The sequence below is a fragment of the Diadema setosum genome, chromosome 11, assembly GCF_964275005.1.
Source record: "Diadema setosum chromosome 11, eeDiaSeto1, whole genome shotgun sequence".
Taxonomy (NCBI): domain Eukaryota; kingdom Metazoa; phylum Echinodermata; class Echinoidea; order Diadematoida; family Diadematidae; genus Diadema; species Diadema setosum.
In genome coordinates this window covers 2,120,358-2,141,580 of record NC_092695.1, presented here as the reverse complement: position 1 = coordinate 2,141,580, position 21,223 = coordinate 2,120,358, and the positions used below count along the sequence as shown (strand labels likewise).

The window sequence follows — 21,223 nt, the reverse complement described above, 5'->3', positions numbered from 1 at the left end:
ACATCAACCCAGCTGCCAAACTTGCATTGCCCAAAGTAATCTAAAGATGAAGAGTCAATTGATATAAACCTTGCAGAGTCCACTGACAGACAGAATTAATGAATGTACACGATCAAAAAAGTAAAAATCCATCGATAAGTACATAAAGAAAAGGAATATACAAGAAAACGAAATATATAACTTTGCATCTGATATACATGCTGATAAACTGTGCACACAATATGACATGCTACTTTCTTGACAAATGACAGACACTTCTGAACTGGTTTACTGCACTTTTCGCTGCCCTAGATGGCAGCCATTGCCCCCCCCCCCCAAAAAAAAAAGAAAAAAAGAAAAAAAAGAAGAGAGATTTGTGGACGACAATGATATTCAAGTTTTCCACTCAAAAGATTTATGCAGACCTTTTCCATACATTTCCATCGGTAATGTATACTGCATCGGCCACACAGCCCTGCTAACACTTATTCCAAGTACCTCCATCAGTTTAGTGTACCTCCTTCTCTTCTCTAGGCCTATTTATCTCTCACCATACGTTTATGTCCGCTCCTCTCGTTATACCATATACATCTATGCCTATCTCTCTTTCTGTTATTCAGACCCTGGACATAAACATAACATCCCTTACAGCTATTACACGACATCTCGCTGGGAGAGAGGAGAAAATGCAATAAACTGCGACTTCAATTTCCAGAAAGGGCAGCCCTGCAATCTGCCCGTTTCCGACGTTTGGAAGAGAAAAATAATCACAAAACTGATGGCGAGAAAAATTCTCTTGTCTCATCTCAATTGTCTGTTCCCTGAAATTGATATCAGTTGACCGTCGAGTGACTTGGATTTAAACCAGCGTAACTGTCGAAATTGGATGTAAACAAACCTCTTGCATTTCGTCTGGAACACTGTATTTGTTGATGTAGTGGTGTAACAAAATATCATCGTATGATATCTTGCACTTCATATAGAATACAAACTCTAGGAAAACGGTATATTTCAAGCATGAATGTATTTCATAAATATCAATTTAGTGAAAGGTGGGGGAGGGGTGAGATGGGGAAGGCAAATGAAAATTTGATTGAAAGAGAAAATCAATGTCTCATCAAACCCTGAGAAGAATGAGGTTTCATGGAACTGGAGAGTTGTTGTGTGCAGTCTCGCTTTATCTCAATATGCTCTGAGTCGTGTGTCCTCAGTGAATTGTTATTTACTCATTTGGCCGGTTTGTTTCCTACTTCAAACATTACATTTTTTCTCCTTCTACACAGACAAAAATGCAGCCAGATTTCTATGACATCAATTTTTGTACCAGCACCAAATAAAACCGAGGAGCTTCCTACAGACTGTTGGAAGCTCTTTGACAAAACAAACAAATAATTTGATAAACAAAGGAACACACAAAACTTCAGGCATGAAATGCCTTTGAATATCTATCACTGTCTTTGTTTTTCCAACAGGTTTGTTACAATTGTAGATTAACAGTTAGATTATAAAAATACACAGGGTGACATTTGACAATAATCCATTGCAACACCTTATCTATTCTTCCTCTTCTTTTTTTTTTTATAAAGTAAACACCAAGCTTATCATCATAATCTACTGCCGACAGCACGTCACTTCACATTGTATCACTGCTTCAAGATTGATGAGATTGAACTGATCATCTCTCCAATGATTGCATTTTAGTTAAATGTATAAAGCTGACCTGATCTTTACCAATTAACCTTCACCAGATTTATCCAAAATCATATTGCTATTTCTTAGAAATCATTTTTAAGAATCTCATCATGCACATAACTATTGGGTTTCAGATTCATCTATTGCATTATTACAAATGTGCAGATTGAGGAATTTGATCCAAACCTTTGACCTTTATCAAATCTGTAACATACTTTGATTGGTCAATGGTCTTAAGTTTATCACATTTCATAGATTGCATAAGATATAGCGTCCAATTTTGCCTGAAATGTGTTGATATGTTCCATTCCTCATTGGAATGCATCAAGACATTCTTGAATTAATGAGGGAACAACAATGATGTGGCACTGGTACAAGAATATTAAGAGGCCATGAAGGAGAGACAGAAAGAGAAAGAAAAAGACAAATATACATAGATAGATAGATAGATAGATAGATTTATAGATAGATAGATAGATAGATAGATAGATAGATAGATAGATAGATAGATGGATAGATAGATAGACAGATACATGTAGATAAAGAGATATATAATAGACAGAGAGACAGACATACAGATAAACAGATGGATAGCCAAAGATATAGATAGGTAGATGGATATATGAATATATAGATATAGATAGATAGATAAATACATAGATAGATAGGTCAATATAGTTAGATAGATATATGAATAGATATAGATAGATAGATAGATAGATAGATAGATAGATAGATAGATAGACAGATAGATAGATAGATAGATAGATAGATAGATAGAGACATACAGTAAATAGATAGATAGATAGTTAAAGATAGATAAACAAATACACAGACAGACAGATAGATATATAAAGAAAGAGAGAGAGAGAGATGGAGAGATGAAGACTGTGCCTTCTTTCTAGAGTATGTGACCTCTTTAATGTACTTCAGCAGAAGGTTTCAGCTACAGTAATTGGTCTAATCAAAACAGACTTAAATGACCTGGCAGGGGGTAAACTTTGAAAGTTCAGCTGAAGAAGACTCCAGACCTTGTCCGGGAAAAAGGTATTTCGTTCCAAGTGTCCTTGCACTCTAACGAGCTCTATTAATTATTTTGATGGGCAGACAAACATAGTTTTGTTTAATGCGTCCTAAAGAACAGTCGGGTGAAACATGCAGGGTCATTGAGAGTATATCTTAAACCCAAGATGCAGGTAAGGGCTAAAAGTTCCGGAAGAGGGAAGTGAAGAATTAGAATGACAGGATAGGTTAGAAGGGGGAAAGTTGGAATAAAGATTTAAAAAAGAAAGGAAGAAAAGAAACAAAAGGGCTTAAGAAAGTTCAGCACAGGATACATGCAACTCTCTCTCCCTCTCTCTCTCTCTCTCTCTCTCCTTATCTATCTGTTTATCCATCTATTCATTCATTTATTTATCTCCACATATCTATCTATCTATCTTTCTATCTATCTATCTTTGTATCTATCTATCTGTCTGTCTGTCTGTCCGTCTGTCTGTCTGTCCATCTGTCTGTCTATTAATTGTTATGGAGCCCCAAGCTGACATATACGGATAACCATTCATCCACAAATCAAGAGTTTGATCAATTACAAAAGATTAATATAAAGAAAGAGAATTGGAAAAGAAAAGGAAACCACGGTACAAAAAGAGGAGAGAGACTGAGATGAAAAGGAGAAATGGAGAGAAAAAGACTATCAAAGAGAGAAAGAAATAGGCAAAGAAAAATAAAGAAAAGGATATCTGAGGAAGAAACAAACTTTAAGAAAGGAAACTACTCAAAGGAGATTGACGGTTGGACCAATAGAGAGGAATGATAATGTAGATTTTGGACTGGTACTGAGGTGAGTGAGGAAGGGAGGAAAAGTTCAAAGCAAAATCCAGCGAGCGGCCATCTTGGCAAGGAAGGACGAAAAAGTGAGTGTATTGAGACAGACTTTTTGTGACTTGCACTCATCTCACCCATGACATCCAATAAAAGAAATGAATGAATGAATGAATGAATGAATGAATTGAAGGATGACTGGGTGAAAGGACTGAAGAAGAACATGGATGGGTGCACTGACCAGGAGGTGGCAACCTCGTCTCAAACTTCGGTGAACTCGGGGAGAAATTTTCAAAGTTTTTCCTCCAGGTGATCTTTTGCTTCCTACTTCCTCGTTTCATCTCCCTTCTCTCTCCTTCCTCCTACTCATACCTCTGCCTCGCAGGCCACAACTCCAGAAAAACTCTGCGATAATTGATTGGGTTGCTATAAGCCAATTTGCGGCTAAATGTCACCGATGGAGGGGAAAACGGAAAGGATAAGCTTGCAGCTCAAGAAAACCAGATTTACTTTGGTATCTGGTAGACACATCGCGGCAGGCCAAATCATCACATTCTAAAATCCATAAGTTTTTGTTTGTTTGTTTGTAAGTTGCTGCCCTTTCCAATGCAGATGATATCAGCTTCACCCCCTCCCCCCTCCTGTTTTTTTCATCAGTGGAAGTTGGAGGACATTTGTCGATTGTTCTCCAAAGTATATGATGCCTGTAGCAAACCACAAGCGTTTCTATTCTTCAACTTGTTTTTCTAATTTCGGGTCTTGAGGGAGACGTGCATGACATATGCATGCATCTCTCTTTTTTTTTCTTTCTTTCTTTCTTTTATATTTCAATGCATGAGCAAATAGGAGTTTTAGTCTTGATTATCGCAAGAGAGAACGGAAGTTAATAAGTTGCAGATGACCCATCGCCAACGCCAGGAATAATTTGGAGGCAAGAAATTGAGGAAGCAACGATAGCCTTGGGACAACTTTGGAATAAATGACCAGGGACCGGATCCTTTCACTCCTTTTCAGCTTCTTGTCTGCACCAGAAAATGGTGCCATATTCCATGTAGTTAATGCATGAAAACTATCATGTCATATTCATGATTCTACACAATTGACAAGAAGCATACATTATCACAAATAGGATGAATAGTAAACATGGTTCACTATAATGTCCTCCTGTGTGTGTGTGTTCTTGTTGTTGTTGTTGTGGGTTTTTTTTTTTGGGGGGGGGGATCAAATAACTAAAGATTGATTACTTAGTATAACGATTCAATGCATGATTACACAGTACAAGGAAACCAAAAGCCAAAGGGCATTGTGGATTGAGAGAAAGCAGCAACATTAGTAGAACCATCAGTGAAAGTTTGAGGAAAATCGGACAATTGATGCAAAAGTTATAAATTTTTAAATTTTTGGTGTTGTAATGACTGCATAAGGAGACTACTAAAGTTCATGATGTCATGTGTGGACAACGATATAAAGAGAATTCCACAAAAATTCATTTTTCATGAAAATTACATATTCCATCAACTTGATACTGACTTATGTTAAGGGTAGTAATTATTCCCCCTGCTTTTCGAAAGCAGTTAGTGAAGTGCTCTTTCATTACACTAGAAAAGTGAAAGTATGTTGAATTTTCTTTATATTTTCTTTACACTGTTGTCCACACATGATGTCATAAAATCAAGTAGTCTCCTTATCCAGTGGTTCCAACTTTTAAAATTCATAACTTTTGCATTGATTGTCAGATTTTCCTCAAACTTTCAGTGATGTGTTCTACTAATGTTGCTGTTTTCACTCAATCCACATTTCTCTTTAGGTTTTGGTTTCCTTTTGGTGTATGCTAGATAGAGCTGAATTGAGCATGCATATACTTTGTGATGTCTTTCGACACCCTGAACAGCGTCAACGAGGGCTAAAAACTATGCTGCATCTAACTGAACTGACCAAGAATTCAATGTGGAAGAAGAATATCCACAATTATTCAATCAATTTGTAGCCAAGTCTTTCAAATGGAGCCTATCATCTTATTTCCCTAAAACACCCTGACATAAGTAAATGGGTTTTATCCTTCACTTTGTTTGATATATGTACAATCACATGACAATATTGATTTAAACAATCACACACATTCCAAGGAGCATCACGCAAAAAAAAAAAAAAAACCTTATTCAAAACATGACTTCGAAACTGCTACTGACTTTGAACATGATTCATCAGAATGTGGTAAGCAGTGAGTTAAACTACAGTATTCGTACAATATGAGAGCATCTTTTTTTTTGGGGGGGGGGGAGGGGATAGCTTTCAGAGAGGATGTTGTGACCAATCGACCAATCAGAGCCACTTGTTAGCTGCAGAGCTCCAACTCTTGTTTGTTTGCTTTTTCAGTCCCAATAATCCCCCCTACCGCCCCACCCCACCCGAGGCTCTCTTTCAGCTTTTCATTTCTTTAAATGGTTTAGGACCCGAGGATCGCAGCCGCATGCAAGCAGCTGGCTCTTAAGGATGCCGTAATCCCGCCGAGATGACCCCCGTGTGTGGCTCCCTCGTAGGCCACAATGGGTCAGTTTTCTAAGTGCGTGAAATCCGGCTTCAGAATCTGGATGATGACGCTGAAAGAATTCCCCATACTACTACAGTTCAACTAAAAAGGGAAAATGTCCATCAAGAAAAAATAAAAAATAAAAATGTGCACTGCAGCAATGCATTGACAACAAAACCAAGATATGAGCCAACAGTAGAGCAAACTAGGACAAGCAGGACAGGTGAATTTTTTATCTTGTCATTTCATGTCTTTACTGTACTTTGCACATGGAGGCAAGTTCAATGTTTCATTACATATCTCCTGTATTAGGCAACAACTTGGAATAGAACATCAACTGTGCCTAAGAATTCAATGTGATTTACATCAATATCTCTAGTGTTAATTTGCATCAATAAGAGATATCCTTGATTTTTACTCCCCCAACAACAACACTCAAAAAACACCTTCATCAAAGGGCATTGTCCCTGAAAAGGCCGGAAATACTGCAGTACGGAAACAGGTATCAGTACGAATGATAATGTGAACTCAATTCCACAGACACTTCCAACAGAACATGACTTTCGAGTCGCAAATGTATTCTTATTCTTCTTACTTGTTTCTACCTGTTTTCATATGTGCATGTGAAATGCCAAGTCAATGCCTTCGTGCTCTTGTTTTTCTCGTCCCCTTGTTGAAACTCCCGACGTGAATAACTACATGTGTGTTGACTGATACGCTCACAAATCAGTTCAACAGAGAAAATGGAAGCAAACTAACGTCCCCTCCCCAAATCATTGACATCAATTTATTCCAATTTCCTCTCAGTACTTCCTCTTCTCCACTCCTTGTAGCAAATCATTTCAAGATTAGAAAGTGCAATCTATCCATCCGTCTATCTATCTATCTATCTATCTATCTATCTATCTATCTATCTATCCATCTGTCTATCTATCTATCTATCTATCTATCTGTATATATATTCTGGAAACAACGAAGGCAGTGAACCACAAGTGTGATTCTTCCTTTCATCGCGGGGCATCCAGAAAAGAGGATTACCTGAATATGCTAGGGTTCATCCTCAAAAGAGTCTGAATTTGCCAGATGAATTCCCCCTCCGGCATGTTTACCAATCAACAGCACCAGTCTTCTGCTTTCACTTCCCACCAAGCAGAATATTCCCCGACATTTGGCCACCAAATTACTTGCAGTGATACACAATTTTTAATGTTTTACTGAATCTGTTTCAAAGAGAAGAAGAGGCTCTGACTCCTCCAATCTGACACATAATACTGTCAGATTTTACATTTTATAGATTTATACTTATGAGATGCCGTAGTTAATTGGTTTTAGTATTCTGCCAATTTATTGGCATAATAACACTCCTCGGGATTATTACAAACGTATTTTCTTCTTCTTGTATGATTTAATAATGTGGAGAAAATCAAGCTTTGAAAATATTAGGGCTGAAAATGTTAAAATAAATGTTATGAAACAATGAAAAACTGAGTGACCAGATATACATTGTACCATGCTGAAGTACTCATTATTTCCTACAGACAGAAGTGTAACAAAACCCACTGTGTGTGATTTATTAGCAAAGCGGTATTTGTAGTTACAGCATAATTCTCAAAACTTCTATGTGCTGAAGTGAAGTGTTAAATTATACACTTGAACATTGTTGTACATCTCAGTCAACAAAGATTGACAACATCAAAAGTTGAGTCACAATGATAAACAGACTTATCATTCACTCCCCTGGTGCTCACCTGCAAAAGCATTGTCAATCTATGAAATTACTTACACAGTCTTGCAAAATATGACATTACAAGGACTATTTGCAAATATGACTCAAGAAAAAGTCATGACAGATTCAATAACTTTCTTAAACACATTCAAACAGGATCAAAGAATGCCGAATGGATGGCTTAAACAACAATGCATGCACATTATGAATATAACAAATCCAGAACAGCTCTTCCACAGAGAGAATATTGTAAATATAAGCAACAAAATGTAATTCCAAGCATGCATACACGGTAAGTGCCTTTTGGAACGACACTATCCCAATATGTGAATAAAAAACAACACAATGAAATTCTTCTGAGTGCAGAAATTTAGTTTGAATGTCAACAGGAACAACAACAACAGAAATATCCTCCTCAAATTCCAAGAAATTAGCTGGGAAAGAGAACCATCGAGTTAGTATGCAACCGAAGTAGATCTGGTGAAACTCAACACAAACTCTAAAACGTCCGAAAAGAGCAGTCAACATACACGTCTCGTGGAGATCCGGCGCCTTGAAGGGGATGAAAGGAACCTGCTTGACGCTGAGCACAGAGCTGTTCCAGTCCAGCTGGATGGTGGACTTGTTGGTGCTCAGCAGCTGTTGGGCTTCCATGGTGCCAAGGAGAGCCTTGGACCCCTGGGAACATCCTGGAGCATGCTCATCAAGGGTTGGTTGAAAGGATCCAGGGGGGATGATCTTGATTGAGGGAGTAGACAGGGACGGTAGCTTCAAGGTGGTCGACACAGGAATGTACGGAAAGGATGTCGATGGGGGAGGACCTCTTCTTGAGAAAAGTTGGACATCAGGAGTGCTTTCTTGGGACACCTCCTGGAAAGCACCATCCAGGAGCGTCCCAGACTCTGTGAGGTAGCACTCGCAGGAAATTGAGTTTGTGGAATCGTCCAGCAGCAGACACTGGGATAAGCCAGCAGAAGTCTGGATGACACTGGGAACAGGGATTTTGATGCCTGTCTTGTTGCCATGGCGATTGCAGCTGTGATGGCAAGTTACTGGAGAATCAGTAACCAGCTCATCTCCTTGCTTACTTACGCTTGTAGACCTTTGTGTCATCTCTTTGTGACAACATTCACACAAGATGTCGACATCGTTGATGTCCTTGAGAGTGGACGTTGATGTCGACAGAGAGGACACACTGGGTACCTCTTGGATGCTCTCGCTTCCTGCACAGGACTCTGAGCTGGAGTCAATGACAACCAGAGAACTGGTCTGGCTCTGTGCAGGTTTGGCAACCTTGAACAGGGGATACGTGTTGAAGAAAGCTGTGGAGCTGTTACCGAAACCCAGCTCTGTCAAAGCTTGGAGGGTCTCTTTCTCCACGTCGTCCCACAAGACCTGGTGACTCTCCAAGCTGCTGGAACTTGATGCCTCCATCAGATCCCCATTAGAAGTCCTCATGGACTCGTTTGCTTTGCCATCTTTACCAACTTTTTCCAGGTTACCGAGAACTCCCAAGGAACCATGAGTGCAACTTTCAGCTTCACCCAGAGCCCACTGATCTAAGAAACAACTCTCAGAGACACCCACCTCTGCATGTTTTACAACAACCCCACTACCAAGGTAATTCAAACTGTCATCATCAAGGACTTCGTCAATGGTCACGCCGGACCCTGAGGAGAGGGGTAGACCAGCGGCCTCAGCTGCCAAAAGAAGATTAAGCCTGTTTGGGGTAAGAAGGTTGATGGAGGCTTGGAGGGAGGCTAACTCTAGGGGCATCCGGGACCATCGGACCGCATCATCTCTGAACTTACCAAGGTGAGTGAAGAGGTTCTTGGCCACCTGTAGCATACACTGTGGAAGCAAAGAAAAGAGAGAGAATACATCAGAAATCTTATACTGATATCAATTTGAGAGGATATACTCCACAAGAGTGGCATAAGAGCATGTTGACCAGTTGAGGACGAGTCCCGAGTATACTCGGGCAAGTGTCTATGGGAGATGGTGTTGTAGCATAATCAGTCTGTCCTCAACGCATTAAGTGAACAACAGTGCACAGCAATTGTTTTATTTTTATCCTACAATATGAAGGATATTGACCATGAATATTTGAAGGTTTCCTTTGAGCATTATTAAATAAGTGCTACAGGCAAACACTTGGGGTGGTATTCTGAATTCCTTCCTAGGAAGAAATTTCTTCCTAAGTCAGGATTTTAAGTGGTATTCTGAAAATCTTCCTAAGTTTCTTCCTAAGTAGATTTAGGAAGAAACTTAGGAAGGGGGTGGGAATATGCAAATTTCTGACTTAGGAAGAAGTTGGTATTCTAGAATGCACTTAGGAAAGAATTTTAGGAAAATATTTAGGAAAGCTCCACCCCTGTCCTAAGTACGTTGTTAAGAATAGCAAACTGCAAGCATCGTGATAGGCGCGCTTGTCAGTCATTGCGCGCACATGTACTTTGATGCGCGAAATGAGCGTGAGAAAGGGGACATGCCGCGCACTCGTGTATTTGACCCTACGTCATAGTAATATGCGATTGTCATTGGCAGACATCGGTTAGTTCCTTATGATACGGCATTTCGTATTGGCTTAAGAAGGACGGGGGCGGGAATAAGGATGGCCTAATTTGCATTAAGAAGTGCCTAGGAAGAAATTTCAGAATACCAATTTTGTCTTTCCTAGGCACTTCCTAAGTTTCTGACTTAGGAGGAAACTTAGGAAGAAACTTAGGAAGATTTTCAGAATACCACCCTTGTTCATTGCATGATACCCCTTAGTATATTTTCTTCTTTGATTTATTTTGTTTTGTTGTATGTTCTTTACGTAAAGTGTCATTTATCTTTTATTTCTCTCTCTCTTTTAAAGAATATTATCTATCTGACATCTGGTTGATCCAACCCAAGTTCGGTGGTTGCCTCAGAGAAACACTGCACATTCTCCACATACTTCTCAACATATTGAACAGCGGACAAATTATCAACAAAGGCAGTTTTTTAGTTGTTGTTTTTTACCTGTGTCTCATGTTTTAGTTGCCTCTCCTTCTGTAGAGCCAGTGTGCTAGTCAGAACTGGGACGGTGTACCGGAAGCAGTGTCTGATCACATCAATGTCTGCATTTGTGTGTCTGGAAAAAACAAAGAGAGCACATGGATCATACCATGCCATATTCCATTAACGTCCCTTGAGCCGCATACGAACTGTGTTGTGCTATATATACACAAGCATTGTTCATTGTTTTGATTCTTATTACAGAAAGACAGACAAAAACAGAGTAATCGAGAGACAGAGACAAACAGGAAAGTGAGAGAAAAAGAGACAAAATGAGAGAGAGAAAGATAGATAGATGGAGACAAAGAGGGGGACAAAGGGAAAGATGGAGAGTGAAGAAGGCTGATGAGTCAAAAGATCTCCACTCATGAGAATGAATGGATTATATATATTCATCTCTCACAAATATCTATATATCTATATATATATGTAAATATATATTCATCTCTCTTAAATATAAATATATATTCATCTCTCACAAATATCATCTTTTGATGAACCAAAAGATGATATCTCCCCTCATGAAAATGAGATGGATTATACTGTATATATTCATCTCTTGCAAAAATTGCCTTGAGAAAGATGACAAAACAAGCCTAATCCCCTGTGTCACAACCGTCATACTCCTGACCAATTCTCTCTCCATTTGGTGCAAAAAAAAAAAAAAAATAGGAAATCCCATCTCTGAATGAAATTCATTTCATGAATAAGACTTAAAGGGGGCCACTGGAAGGTATTGGATTTGTGCACACTGCTTATCAAAATGTCAGATCCACCCTGAGTGAGATCTGCATAATTTTAACAGACAGACAAAAAAAGTGCATATTGGCAGACGGTATAAAAACACTTTTATGGAATAATTTCAAGCACACATACACATAGAGATAAAAACACGCTTGCACCGACATATAAATTATTACTAATATAATCATTATTATTATTTACTTAGAATTTCAACATAAAATACAAGGAGAAAATCATGTAGTATGATATAAATAATGTGGTGATTCTGACCAGTGCATGCCGCTAGCTGCATATCAGATCTTGGGGGTTTGCTTCAGCACTATATGAGTATGCAATATATTTGTTTTTTTCATAATTCCCACAAATTCAATCAATTATCTATGTCAAAACCTTCTTTCTGCCAATAAATCAAGGAACTTCTTGGCATAGAAAGGAAAAAGACTGAAGGTAATTTTCTGATCCTACACATTTCCTGCAGAATCATCATATAATATGCAGCTTCGAGGAATATTATAACATAAGTTAAAAACTAATACTGTACAAGTGGAGATTTTTATGTGGGCACTTTTTTGCACCCAGCCAGGTAAGATGAGTTTTTTGTGTTTTTAATTCCATGGAATCAAGACATGATTACTGGAACATATGGTAAGCAAAAATGATCATGTACTTTTATATTTGCACTAGTTTCTGATTGCACAAAAATGCACAAAAAATTCTGCACCATGAAAATTCCACTTTTGAAATACATGTTTTTGCTTTCTTTAAAGGCATTTAAACTGAAGGAGCACTATACTGTACGAGCTGAAATTTTCGCGTACAGATATTTTCGCGAATTGCTACTTGGAGGACATTTTCACGTGTTGTTAATTTCGCGGTTGCGAGGGTCTCGCACGTTTTTGTTTTCGCACGTTGTTATTTTCGCGGTTCAAAGGGGATTCGCGAAAGTCGCGAAAATAAAACCACCGCGAAAATTTCAGCTCGTACAGTATATGAACATGCAACACCGGATAGACACAAACACATACTGAGATTGTGTTCAGATAATCAGTTTGGGCAGGTGTCTATGTCCATGAGGTCCAGCTGAATCCAAATTAGAGTTTCAGAGTAAGACATACACTGTCCTCCCATCTTTCTCTCCCCTAATCCATAATCTGCAGCCACGAGTATGGCTATAGCTTTTGCCCCCCCCCCCATCTATTTATCTATTTGTCTGTCTATCTATCTGTCCATCCATCTATTTGTCCAACTATATCTATCTATCTATTTATCTATCTATCTATCTGTCTATCTATCTATCTGTCTATCTGTCTATCTATCTATCTATCTATCAATCTATCTATCTATTTATCTATCTATCTATCTATCTATCTATCTGTCTATCTATCTATCTATCTATCTATCTATCTATCTATCTATCTATCTATCTATCTGTCTGTCTGTCTATATTCCTCTCTGTCTGTTGTACTCAAGTTCTGTTCCTTCAAATTAATTTTTGCCATCTTTCCTTCACGGTCTCCTTGTCTGCAAAATTGCTAGTTCCATGTCTCAAATTGAATTTCGACGCGACCCTGTTGGGGTGCAGACCAATCAATTGTGGCAAGCCGCCACTCCAAGACGTGAATTCTGTATCGCTGATGGTACCATACATGAGTCGTTAGTGGTGCGGGGAAAGATTTTGGGTGGCAAGGGGTCCAATTTTGCCAAATCAAAATCAAAATCAAATCATCCATCAAATTCAAAGACTCTACAGTAAACTATTTCTGTTGTTGTAAGAATCAATACAATCAGAAAGCAATTTTTTTTTCAAATTTGGTTACACATGTTGCAACACTTGGGTGTGAAACAAAAGATGGAATGAATGATCAATGCTATTTATTCAAGATCACTATCAATGCAAACATATTCTGTCATCATTCTCAATAGCTTGAAGGACCAAGTACCATGTAAGGTACATCAGGTACAAAGATGAGATTAGCAGATTCAATAACTTGATGTATGAGATTATGTACTTCATACCAGTGTTGTATCGTATGTTTTAATCTAAGTAATGTCACCTAAAAGACCCACCACCATGGTAATGACAATTAAAATTTGTTGTTGGACCAAAAAGATGTCTTAGTCTTGATAAAGTCACTGTGCCTTATTCAAAAGTTTGGGTAATGAATCAGAGCCATATACTATTATTTACAAAACATCAAGCTGTATCAAAGTCAGCGTATTCTTCTTTTTCAACTATTTGAACTCACCAATTTGCATTGGAGAGCAATGCATGTGCTTCACATGTTTTTGGGGGGGTTTTTTCTAGAATTTTCATCTTGTCAGGCTGACTACTCTCAACATTCGTGAGGTCCGCTTCACATTTTCGCAAACAATTCAACTATGTGCCAATGAACACAACACCTTTCAACCACTCACACACAACTCTTGACTGCAATGCTTGAAAACAAAAATGTTTCAAGGACCATCACATAGTGCTCCAGCTCTCTACAGGAAGTAGAATGGTGTAGGATAACAAACTTGGGAGCAAACTCAGCAAATTTCCCCTCTTTGATCTCAGCGCCGAGAGATGTCAGAACATTATCATTGTCTCATGAGGCCTAAATGGTGAGACAAACTTTAACCAGAAAAAAATTCTGTCCCCCTAAACTTTCTCTCTTTTTTGATATGGCATTGCTATCAAAGCATCCTGGCCAGGCAACATATATGACCACTGGGTGACTCCCATCAATTTTTTTCTTCTTTTTTTTTTTTTTTTTTAATGGCACATTGAAGGGAGACCTAAAGGGGGCGGTACTCGAGACAAAGTGTTCTTGACGACATTTAAGGAAGAAAACGGAACCTCGAGGAGCTCAGCACTGCATACACTGGTGACGCCAAACTTGAAAAGACTTATACATGAGGCCTGTCATCACAGGATGGAATTTAAGGGTCGCTGAATGGCGCAAAAACAGACAAATGCGCAATGGAACTATTGGGTGACAAAGTGAGAGAAGAGAGAAACAGGACGGACAGACAGAAAGACATATACACAATCAGTGTCAGTCACAGGAGTTGATGGAAGAGTAGGACAAATGACTGACAAGAAGCGTTTGCTTCAAAATATAAAAAAGAAGGAATAATTCCAAATGCTATGACAATTACAGAATGAAATGATAAGGACAGAGACAAAAATAGATAAATAAATGCCTGATTTCCATAATAGAGAGTTGATAAAGAATGATAGGTGTAATATAACTAAAACTTGCACAGCTCAGAAAATACCCTGGTAAATAAAATGGAGAAATATAAAAGCAAAAGAAGTGCAGACAAATCAGAAATCTCTAAAATGACCAGACAGGGATATTTACAATCAATGGAGAAGAGAAAGAGAGAGATGGGGGTATAAGAAAGCCCCCATTACTGGAGAAAAAAAAAATGCAGAAGGGGGGGGGGGGAGGGGGTAATAATGCCCAGAGTAAAGATTTATTGGCAATCAAGTCAATGACATATGAAATGGCAAGCAACAGGTCATCTAGGCATAGTGCCTACAAATTCTGACATCTCACATTCAACACGCATGAGTACTGCTGGGCATAACGTTTCAACCCCTATCTACCTGTCCCCTCTTCTTCCCCCTCCCTCCCTCCCCCCCACCCCCCCCCCCCCCCGCCCCATCATGCAATTGGGACAAATGACCCAGAACTGTGGTACCTGGCACACATGGCTTCCTTAACAAATTTTCTTTCCCAGCATAGAGTGCCATGTGCCTCTCCCCATTCTCACATATTTCCACGCATTACGCCATCGCCGACCTGCAAACTCCGCAAATGAACGGAACCGGAGAACCCATCATCGGGCCGTCTGACTCTCGATGATGACCAAATTGTTTAACTAGACCTCTTTCTTTCTTCTCTCTTTCTCTCTATATATATTTCTCTCTGTCTCTATCTCTATCTCTTTCTCTCTGTATCTATCTATCTATCCCTCTTTCTGAAGTGTAGCAAAATTTTTCAGGGAGGGTAGGCATAATCCTAAATTGGATAAATCTAGGAAGTAGAGGAGCAGGAGGATGTAGATGTGGAGGAGCGGAGGAGCCGCAAAAGAGCTCCGCCCTTACCATCGATGAGATGGAGGGGGTTGAATGCAATGCCAAAGTGTACTTTACTGCTGGTATTACAGATTCTCGTGTGAGAGGTTGAAAAGGTCAATATGCCTCTTTTGTTTTCTGCGCAGTAACATTGCACTGCCTGAAACCAACATCAAGCTAAATGTGTATTGGCTGCAATTTTAGGAATGCAAGCAAATATTACACAGTTTGTTGATTTTTGAGGTTCCTATTCAGATATCGAAATAAAATGGCAAAGGCATTCATCACATTTGAAGCTTTGTCCAATTTTTACCCAGCAAGATACAAGCTGCAAAAAGAAACAGTGTGAACACTGGAGAAAAAGAATTCCCTCTCACACATCTGCTATGTTCAATAGTTGTCACACATTCTGAATAACTGTCCCACACAAAGCTAAGAAAGTCTGCATAATCACACACACATACAGTCACAACCCCAACCCCCCCAAAAAAGAAAAAAAAAAGAAAAAAAAAACCCAACCCCAACAACAGCAACAACAAGAATTTCCTTGGGGAAAAAAAAGCCAGCCTATGAATTAAACAATGAAAATAAGACGAAGATGATATGCACTTGTTCTTATGCATGGATAGCAGTATCATTCAGTCAGTTAGTAAAAGAAGAAAGGCTGGACAAAAAATGTTGACAACCCTTACCATATGATAGCATATGGCATCTGTGATCATTTTGTTCTTAACCAATTCCCTTCCAGAACCTGGGGGTTATTGCATACGTTTATGGATCTCAAGAATCTCAAATATTGGAAAGAGGGGTTAAACACTAATGAGGGATAACCTTGGTTCCGGAAGACACTTCAAATAAGTGCCTGCTATCCCTCTTGGATACCAAGCAATGAGTAAGGAGCCATCGTCAGAGACCTGTCATGATCAGAATATGGCTTATTCTGAGGAGGGCGATGGACACACTCAGACCAATGAAAACAAAAAGGGTGGGTTAGAAGTCAATTGTGCATTGTTCTGTATCCCTAGCCCTCCTCAGACTGTGATCTTTGTGTGCAGTTCATATATGTAATTGCTTTCCCTGCCGGTTTGTCATTTTGCCTCTGATGAAGATTTTGCTGGTATTGCAAGCTCAGGCCCTGTTTGACTCCATTTCGCTTCATTGGCTCGCCGCTATTAGATAAGCAGTTTTCAGCAGCAAATTTTTGCTTTTTGTTACGATGTGGTCAGAATATTGTGTCTGTTTCAGTCTGTTTCATTTCTCCATGTTTCTTTGCAAACTTTTGTCATTTGGTAATCAGTGTGAACACTGCAATAAGTATCAACTAATGGTACATTTCTATTCAATAAACAAAGGACCTATTCTATTTGAACAAGCCTCTGGCTTTCACTGAATTATGCCTGTTACACCTTTCAAACATTTCATACTAAACTTTCAAATGGCTTTCTTACTAAATAACTGCACAAATTGAAATGAATATGAACAGTTTGATCGCAAAACGAGTTAATTCAATTCTTGTCAATGTAAGATACACGTGGTTGCGATTAAACCTGCTAATAAACAAAAAGAAAAACATAAGAAAACATGGACTATTTTTCAGTATAACTTCAAGAGCATTCCTTGAAAAGTGAGGTATCCTGAGGTTTGATTGTGCACTATCTGATGATGATGGACTTACTTTAAAATGTCTTTAAAATAATGATAAAGCCGTTCTAGATCAAATTCTTCTTATCATCAGTTAGTTACGGATGCTGAAAATGGGTGACTTTTAACTCACTTCTTTGCACCTCGTTTGTTGATTGCACAGGCCACACCCACAACTTTTGAGGTAGCTTGGTTGATGATTGGTACACACAGCATCGTCTGAATGTCCACACCTAACTTGGTCTTCAGCTCGGTAAGGTGGCTCTGAGTCAAAAAAAAAAAGAGGAAAGAAATAAGAAAAAGAAAAACTCAATATGAAATTCATGAAATTCCAAATCCAGTCAGAAATAAATGAATGTTGTATTTATATTAGCAACCAACAAAATACTATTGATAGCCAAAGATTCTAAAGCCAAGAAAACTGCAAAACACCTTTATTTGCCTTTAAAACAAAGCATTGCAATATTTGCTTGCAAAGTAAAATTTTATAACTCCTGTTTACCTCCAGTCTTAGTTTCAATGAATATGTTCTGAAGTTGATTTCTTACTAGTTTGCGTGAAATAAAGTACTCTGATGTCTTGTACAGACCTATGGAGTTAAAATACTTCATCCCTCCCCCCCCCCCCCCCAAAAAAAAAAAAAAAAGTTCGACTGCATGTACAATGCAAAGCCAATTTTCTTTCAAGACTACAGTTATCTGATGGATAGCTATCTAATAGATTTCTGGTTTTTGATTGGGAGTCTATTTTGCTATCAAGTGGGACAACCTATTTATGAACATGCTATATTTGGGACAAGTTATATTTTGTGTATGTAAAGCTTGACTGTAGTCTGAAAATGTAATAATACCAAGACCAGAAAGTCATAAAAATTGATCAGGTTACCATGGTGACAGGTCATAATTTGTGTATGTGCATGTGTGTTTATGCACAATATACGGATATCTAGCCACAGAAATCCCTTCACTTAACACACTGCATATTTCTGATCTGGACTTATTCACAACACCTTTCAGCAAATATCATTTGCAAATACATAACAAATTTCAACTGCAGTAGAATATTTCCATATGATGCAAACTTTTTCAAAGCATACACTGTACATCCTTGCACCCTCTATTATTTTTGTTGCTGTAAAAGAAAATCATGATAAATACATAGAAAACTGAAATTCACTGTCCATACGCAGCTCCTCAAAATGCTAAACAAAACTTCGGACGTTCCTCTCAGAACACATCTCCTAAAAGTGCACTTTTCTCTGTAGGTGTTTGACACCTGTCTCGGAACGCGGCCACTGAGGTGCACATTTTTGTGATTGAATGTTCCACGTGTTCTGCGACACTCCACTCACAGAGAGTCTCTGGACCAACTGGAACCTCGATCTGCGGCGACAAAATGCCGCTGATTGACAGATTAATTGAAGGTAGATCTCTGGCAGACACTTAATCTAATCATCCATACAGCAAATTGGGAGAGGGGAGATGTTTGAAGTGTTGACCCAATTTCAGGACATGTACTTTACTCCCAAACACATGCTTCCTGGAATTGACTGACAACTTGACTTCAATGATCAGCTCCACGTGAATGAGATGACAGAGTTCATAGTTACAACTGATAGGGTGTCGCAATCATTCATTTCGAGTTTAGATGAAGAAAATATTTCAATGTTCCTAGATCATTTTTCCTACAGACCACATTGATTCAGGAATTACCAGAAATCAAACACAAAAACAATGTAAAGTATTTCATGGTATGATTCTTTCTCTTTTTGTCTTCTTGTTTTCTTTGCATTTGATAGACAATTTGACACCAGTGCATATATGTGAAAGATTTTGTTTCTGTTCACAGGTATGCCAGTTAGAATAAAAGAAAGGGCATAGAATACATCTACATGAAGCTACTTTGTACACAAAAAGGGCCTAAACTGTGATACTGCCAGAGCCTGAACTCGGGCTGTTGCCTGAAAACTGGCAGCCCTGCGTTTACATTATGGGAATAGTGAGACTTAACTACAGACTTGCAAGTCACATCAATTCACTAAGTGTGAAAATTTCCATCTTTGCAAGAAGAAGTATGTAAAAAGTACATTATTTACAATGTCCATCAAAAGATGATTAGTAAAACACAAAATCTTAAAATTGACAATTTTCACAAGCTATCATTTCTCTTCATTCATTTTTTTTTTATTTAACCTGTAATCATTTCCAATTTGTCTGAGCACTGTCACTACAGATAACAAACAAATTAGGGTGGTTTTGGATGTTGGAGTAAAATATTATGACAATGAACATGGTTAAGCAGATTAAGAAGTGTTTTCTGATATGGAACTATATATATATGTTTTTTTTTTTTTTTTTGCTTTCTGAGCTACAAAAATGTCTTTCGAAAAAAAATGAGATTATGTGAGTAAGCACTGTAAAGGTAAAGCTCTTTAATTCTCTGATCACTATCTTTAAAATGAATAAACCGAGGCAGTTTGAATCAGACTACAGTCACTAGCTCCGAGTACAGCATAGCTGATATAAAAAAGTTTTATGCTCTATATCTATCTATCTAGTCTTCTTTCTATGTATCTATCTATCAACATATCTCTATCTTTTGTTCTTGTTCTTTCTTTCTTTCTTCTTCTCTCTCTCTCTTGCTCTATCACATTTTGCAGATACAGAAATATTCAGAATTTGAAGATACCAATTTAGATACAATGAATGATAGCTATTTCATATCTGCATTCATCCAATTTTCCCTGGCACCAATCGAATTGGAGTGTATAAATTTGATATTGATCATCCCCGGAAAAAGGGGAAAGGGCAATTGAGTGGGTTGAGGCAAAATTGCCAAACACTGAGATTATAAAACAAATACGGGATGGAAAGCGTGTAATGCCCACATGGACTACCTCATTGCTTCTGAAATGTCAATTTCACATATTTGCCGATAAAAGGGATTAATTCGAATGGCAGACACATTCTTGAAGAACACAGATTCTGGAGGAGGGTGTTGTTAATGTCAAGAAAATATGAAAAGACAGTCTCAATCTAGTATACATTTTTAGTTGTGTTTGGTTCTTCCTTCCGTTCTTTTTTTTTTTGTGGGGTGGGGCAGACAAGTGTACTTTACGTTTCTGTCACAGAATACAGTGTATCTAATGTCTAAGGCAGTATGGAAAAATAAAAACTGTTTCATAAACTTTGTACGTGGTTCTACCTTCCAACAAGACAAAAATTGTCTATGAGCATTCAACATACTATACATTAACCATGAATGGTTAGTGATCTTATTCTCCATAGAGTGTGGCATCTCATTGGCCTTTAAAATGCTATAAGTATATTTCAAATATTTCCTCCACTTGATAAAGTAGTCAAGAAATGAAATCTCGCTCTGTGGATGGTACTTATAAATATTCTGTCTAACCCTATAGGTGCCTAGGCATTTAGCTGTAATTTGCTGTGCTTTTTCATCTGCGCTCGATTACGTTCTCTTTTCTTGACCTAATTGTAAGTTAGCCAGCTTGCTCAAACGTCAAAGACCATGGTGACACAATTTACTGGCAGACAGTTTCCAAACATCTGTGCCAATCAACGAACAAAGCATCGTAATGGTTACTGACTGTTCCAATGGAAGAGGGGCTGAAAAGAAGCAAGAGAGAGGGAGAGAGTAGGAAATACATGTACGTGTAGATAGATGGAAAGAGACAGATACATATACATGTAGATATATATCTATATATATAGAGAGAGAGAGAGAAAGAGAGAGATATAGGGAGATACATGTAGATAGATGGAGAGAAAGAGATAGATAGATACTGTACGAGCTGAATTTTTCGCGTACAGATATTTTCGCGAATTGCTACTTGGAGGACATTTGCGCGTGTTGTTAATTTCGCGGTTGCGACGGTCTAACTGAACATAACTATTTGCGCGTTGTTATTTTCACGTGTTGTTATTTTCGCGGTTCAAAGGCGATTCGCGAAATTCGC

General features: G+C 38.3%; 1 protein-coding gene across 1 annotated transcript in view; it reads right to left on the bottom strand.

Moving 5' to 3' along the window:
* The window catches only part of LOC140235257 (cGMP-dependent 3',5'-cyclic phosphodiesterase-like), a 254,211-nt gene that overhangs the window by 19,191 nt on the left and 213,797 nt on the right, over positions 1–21,223 (bottom strand). The window contains 3 exon segments of the mRNA XM_072315290.1: positions 9,563–9,602; positions 10,761–10,872; positions 17,381–17,511. Of these exon segments, the coding sequence (XP_072171391.1) occupies positions 9,563–9,602; positions 10,761–10,872; positions 17,381–17,511 (283 nt within the window).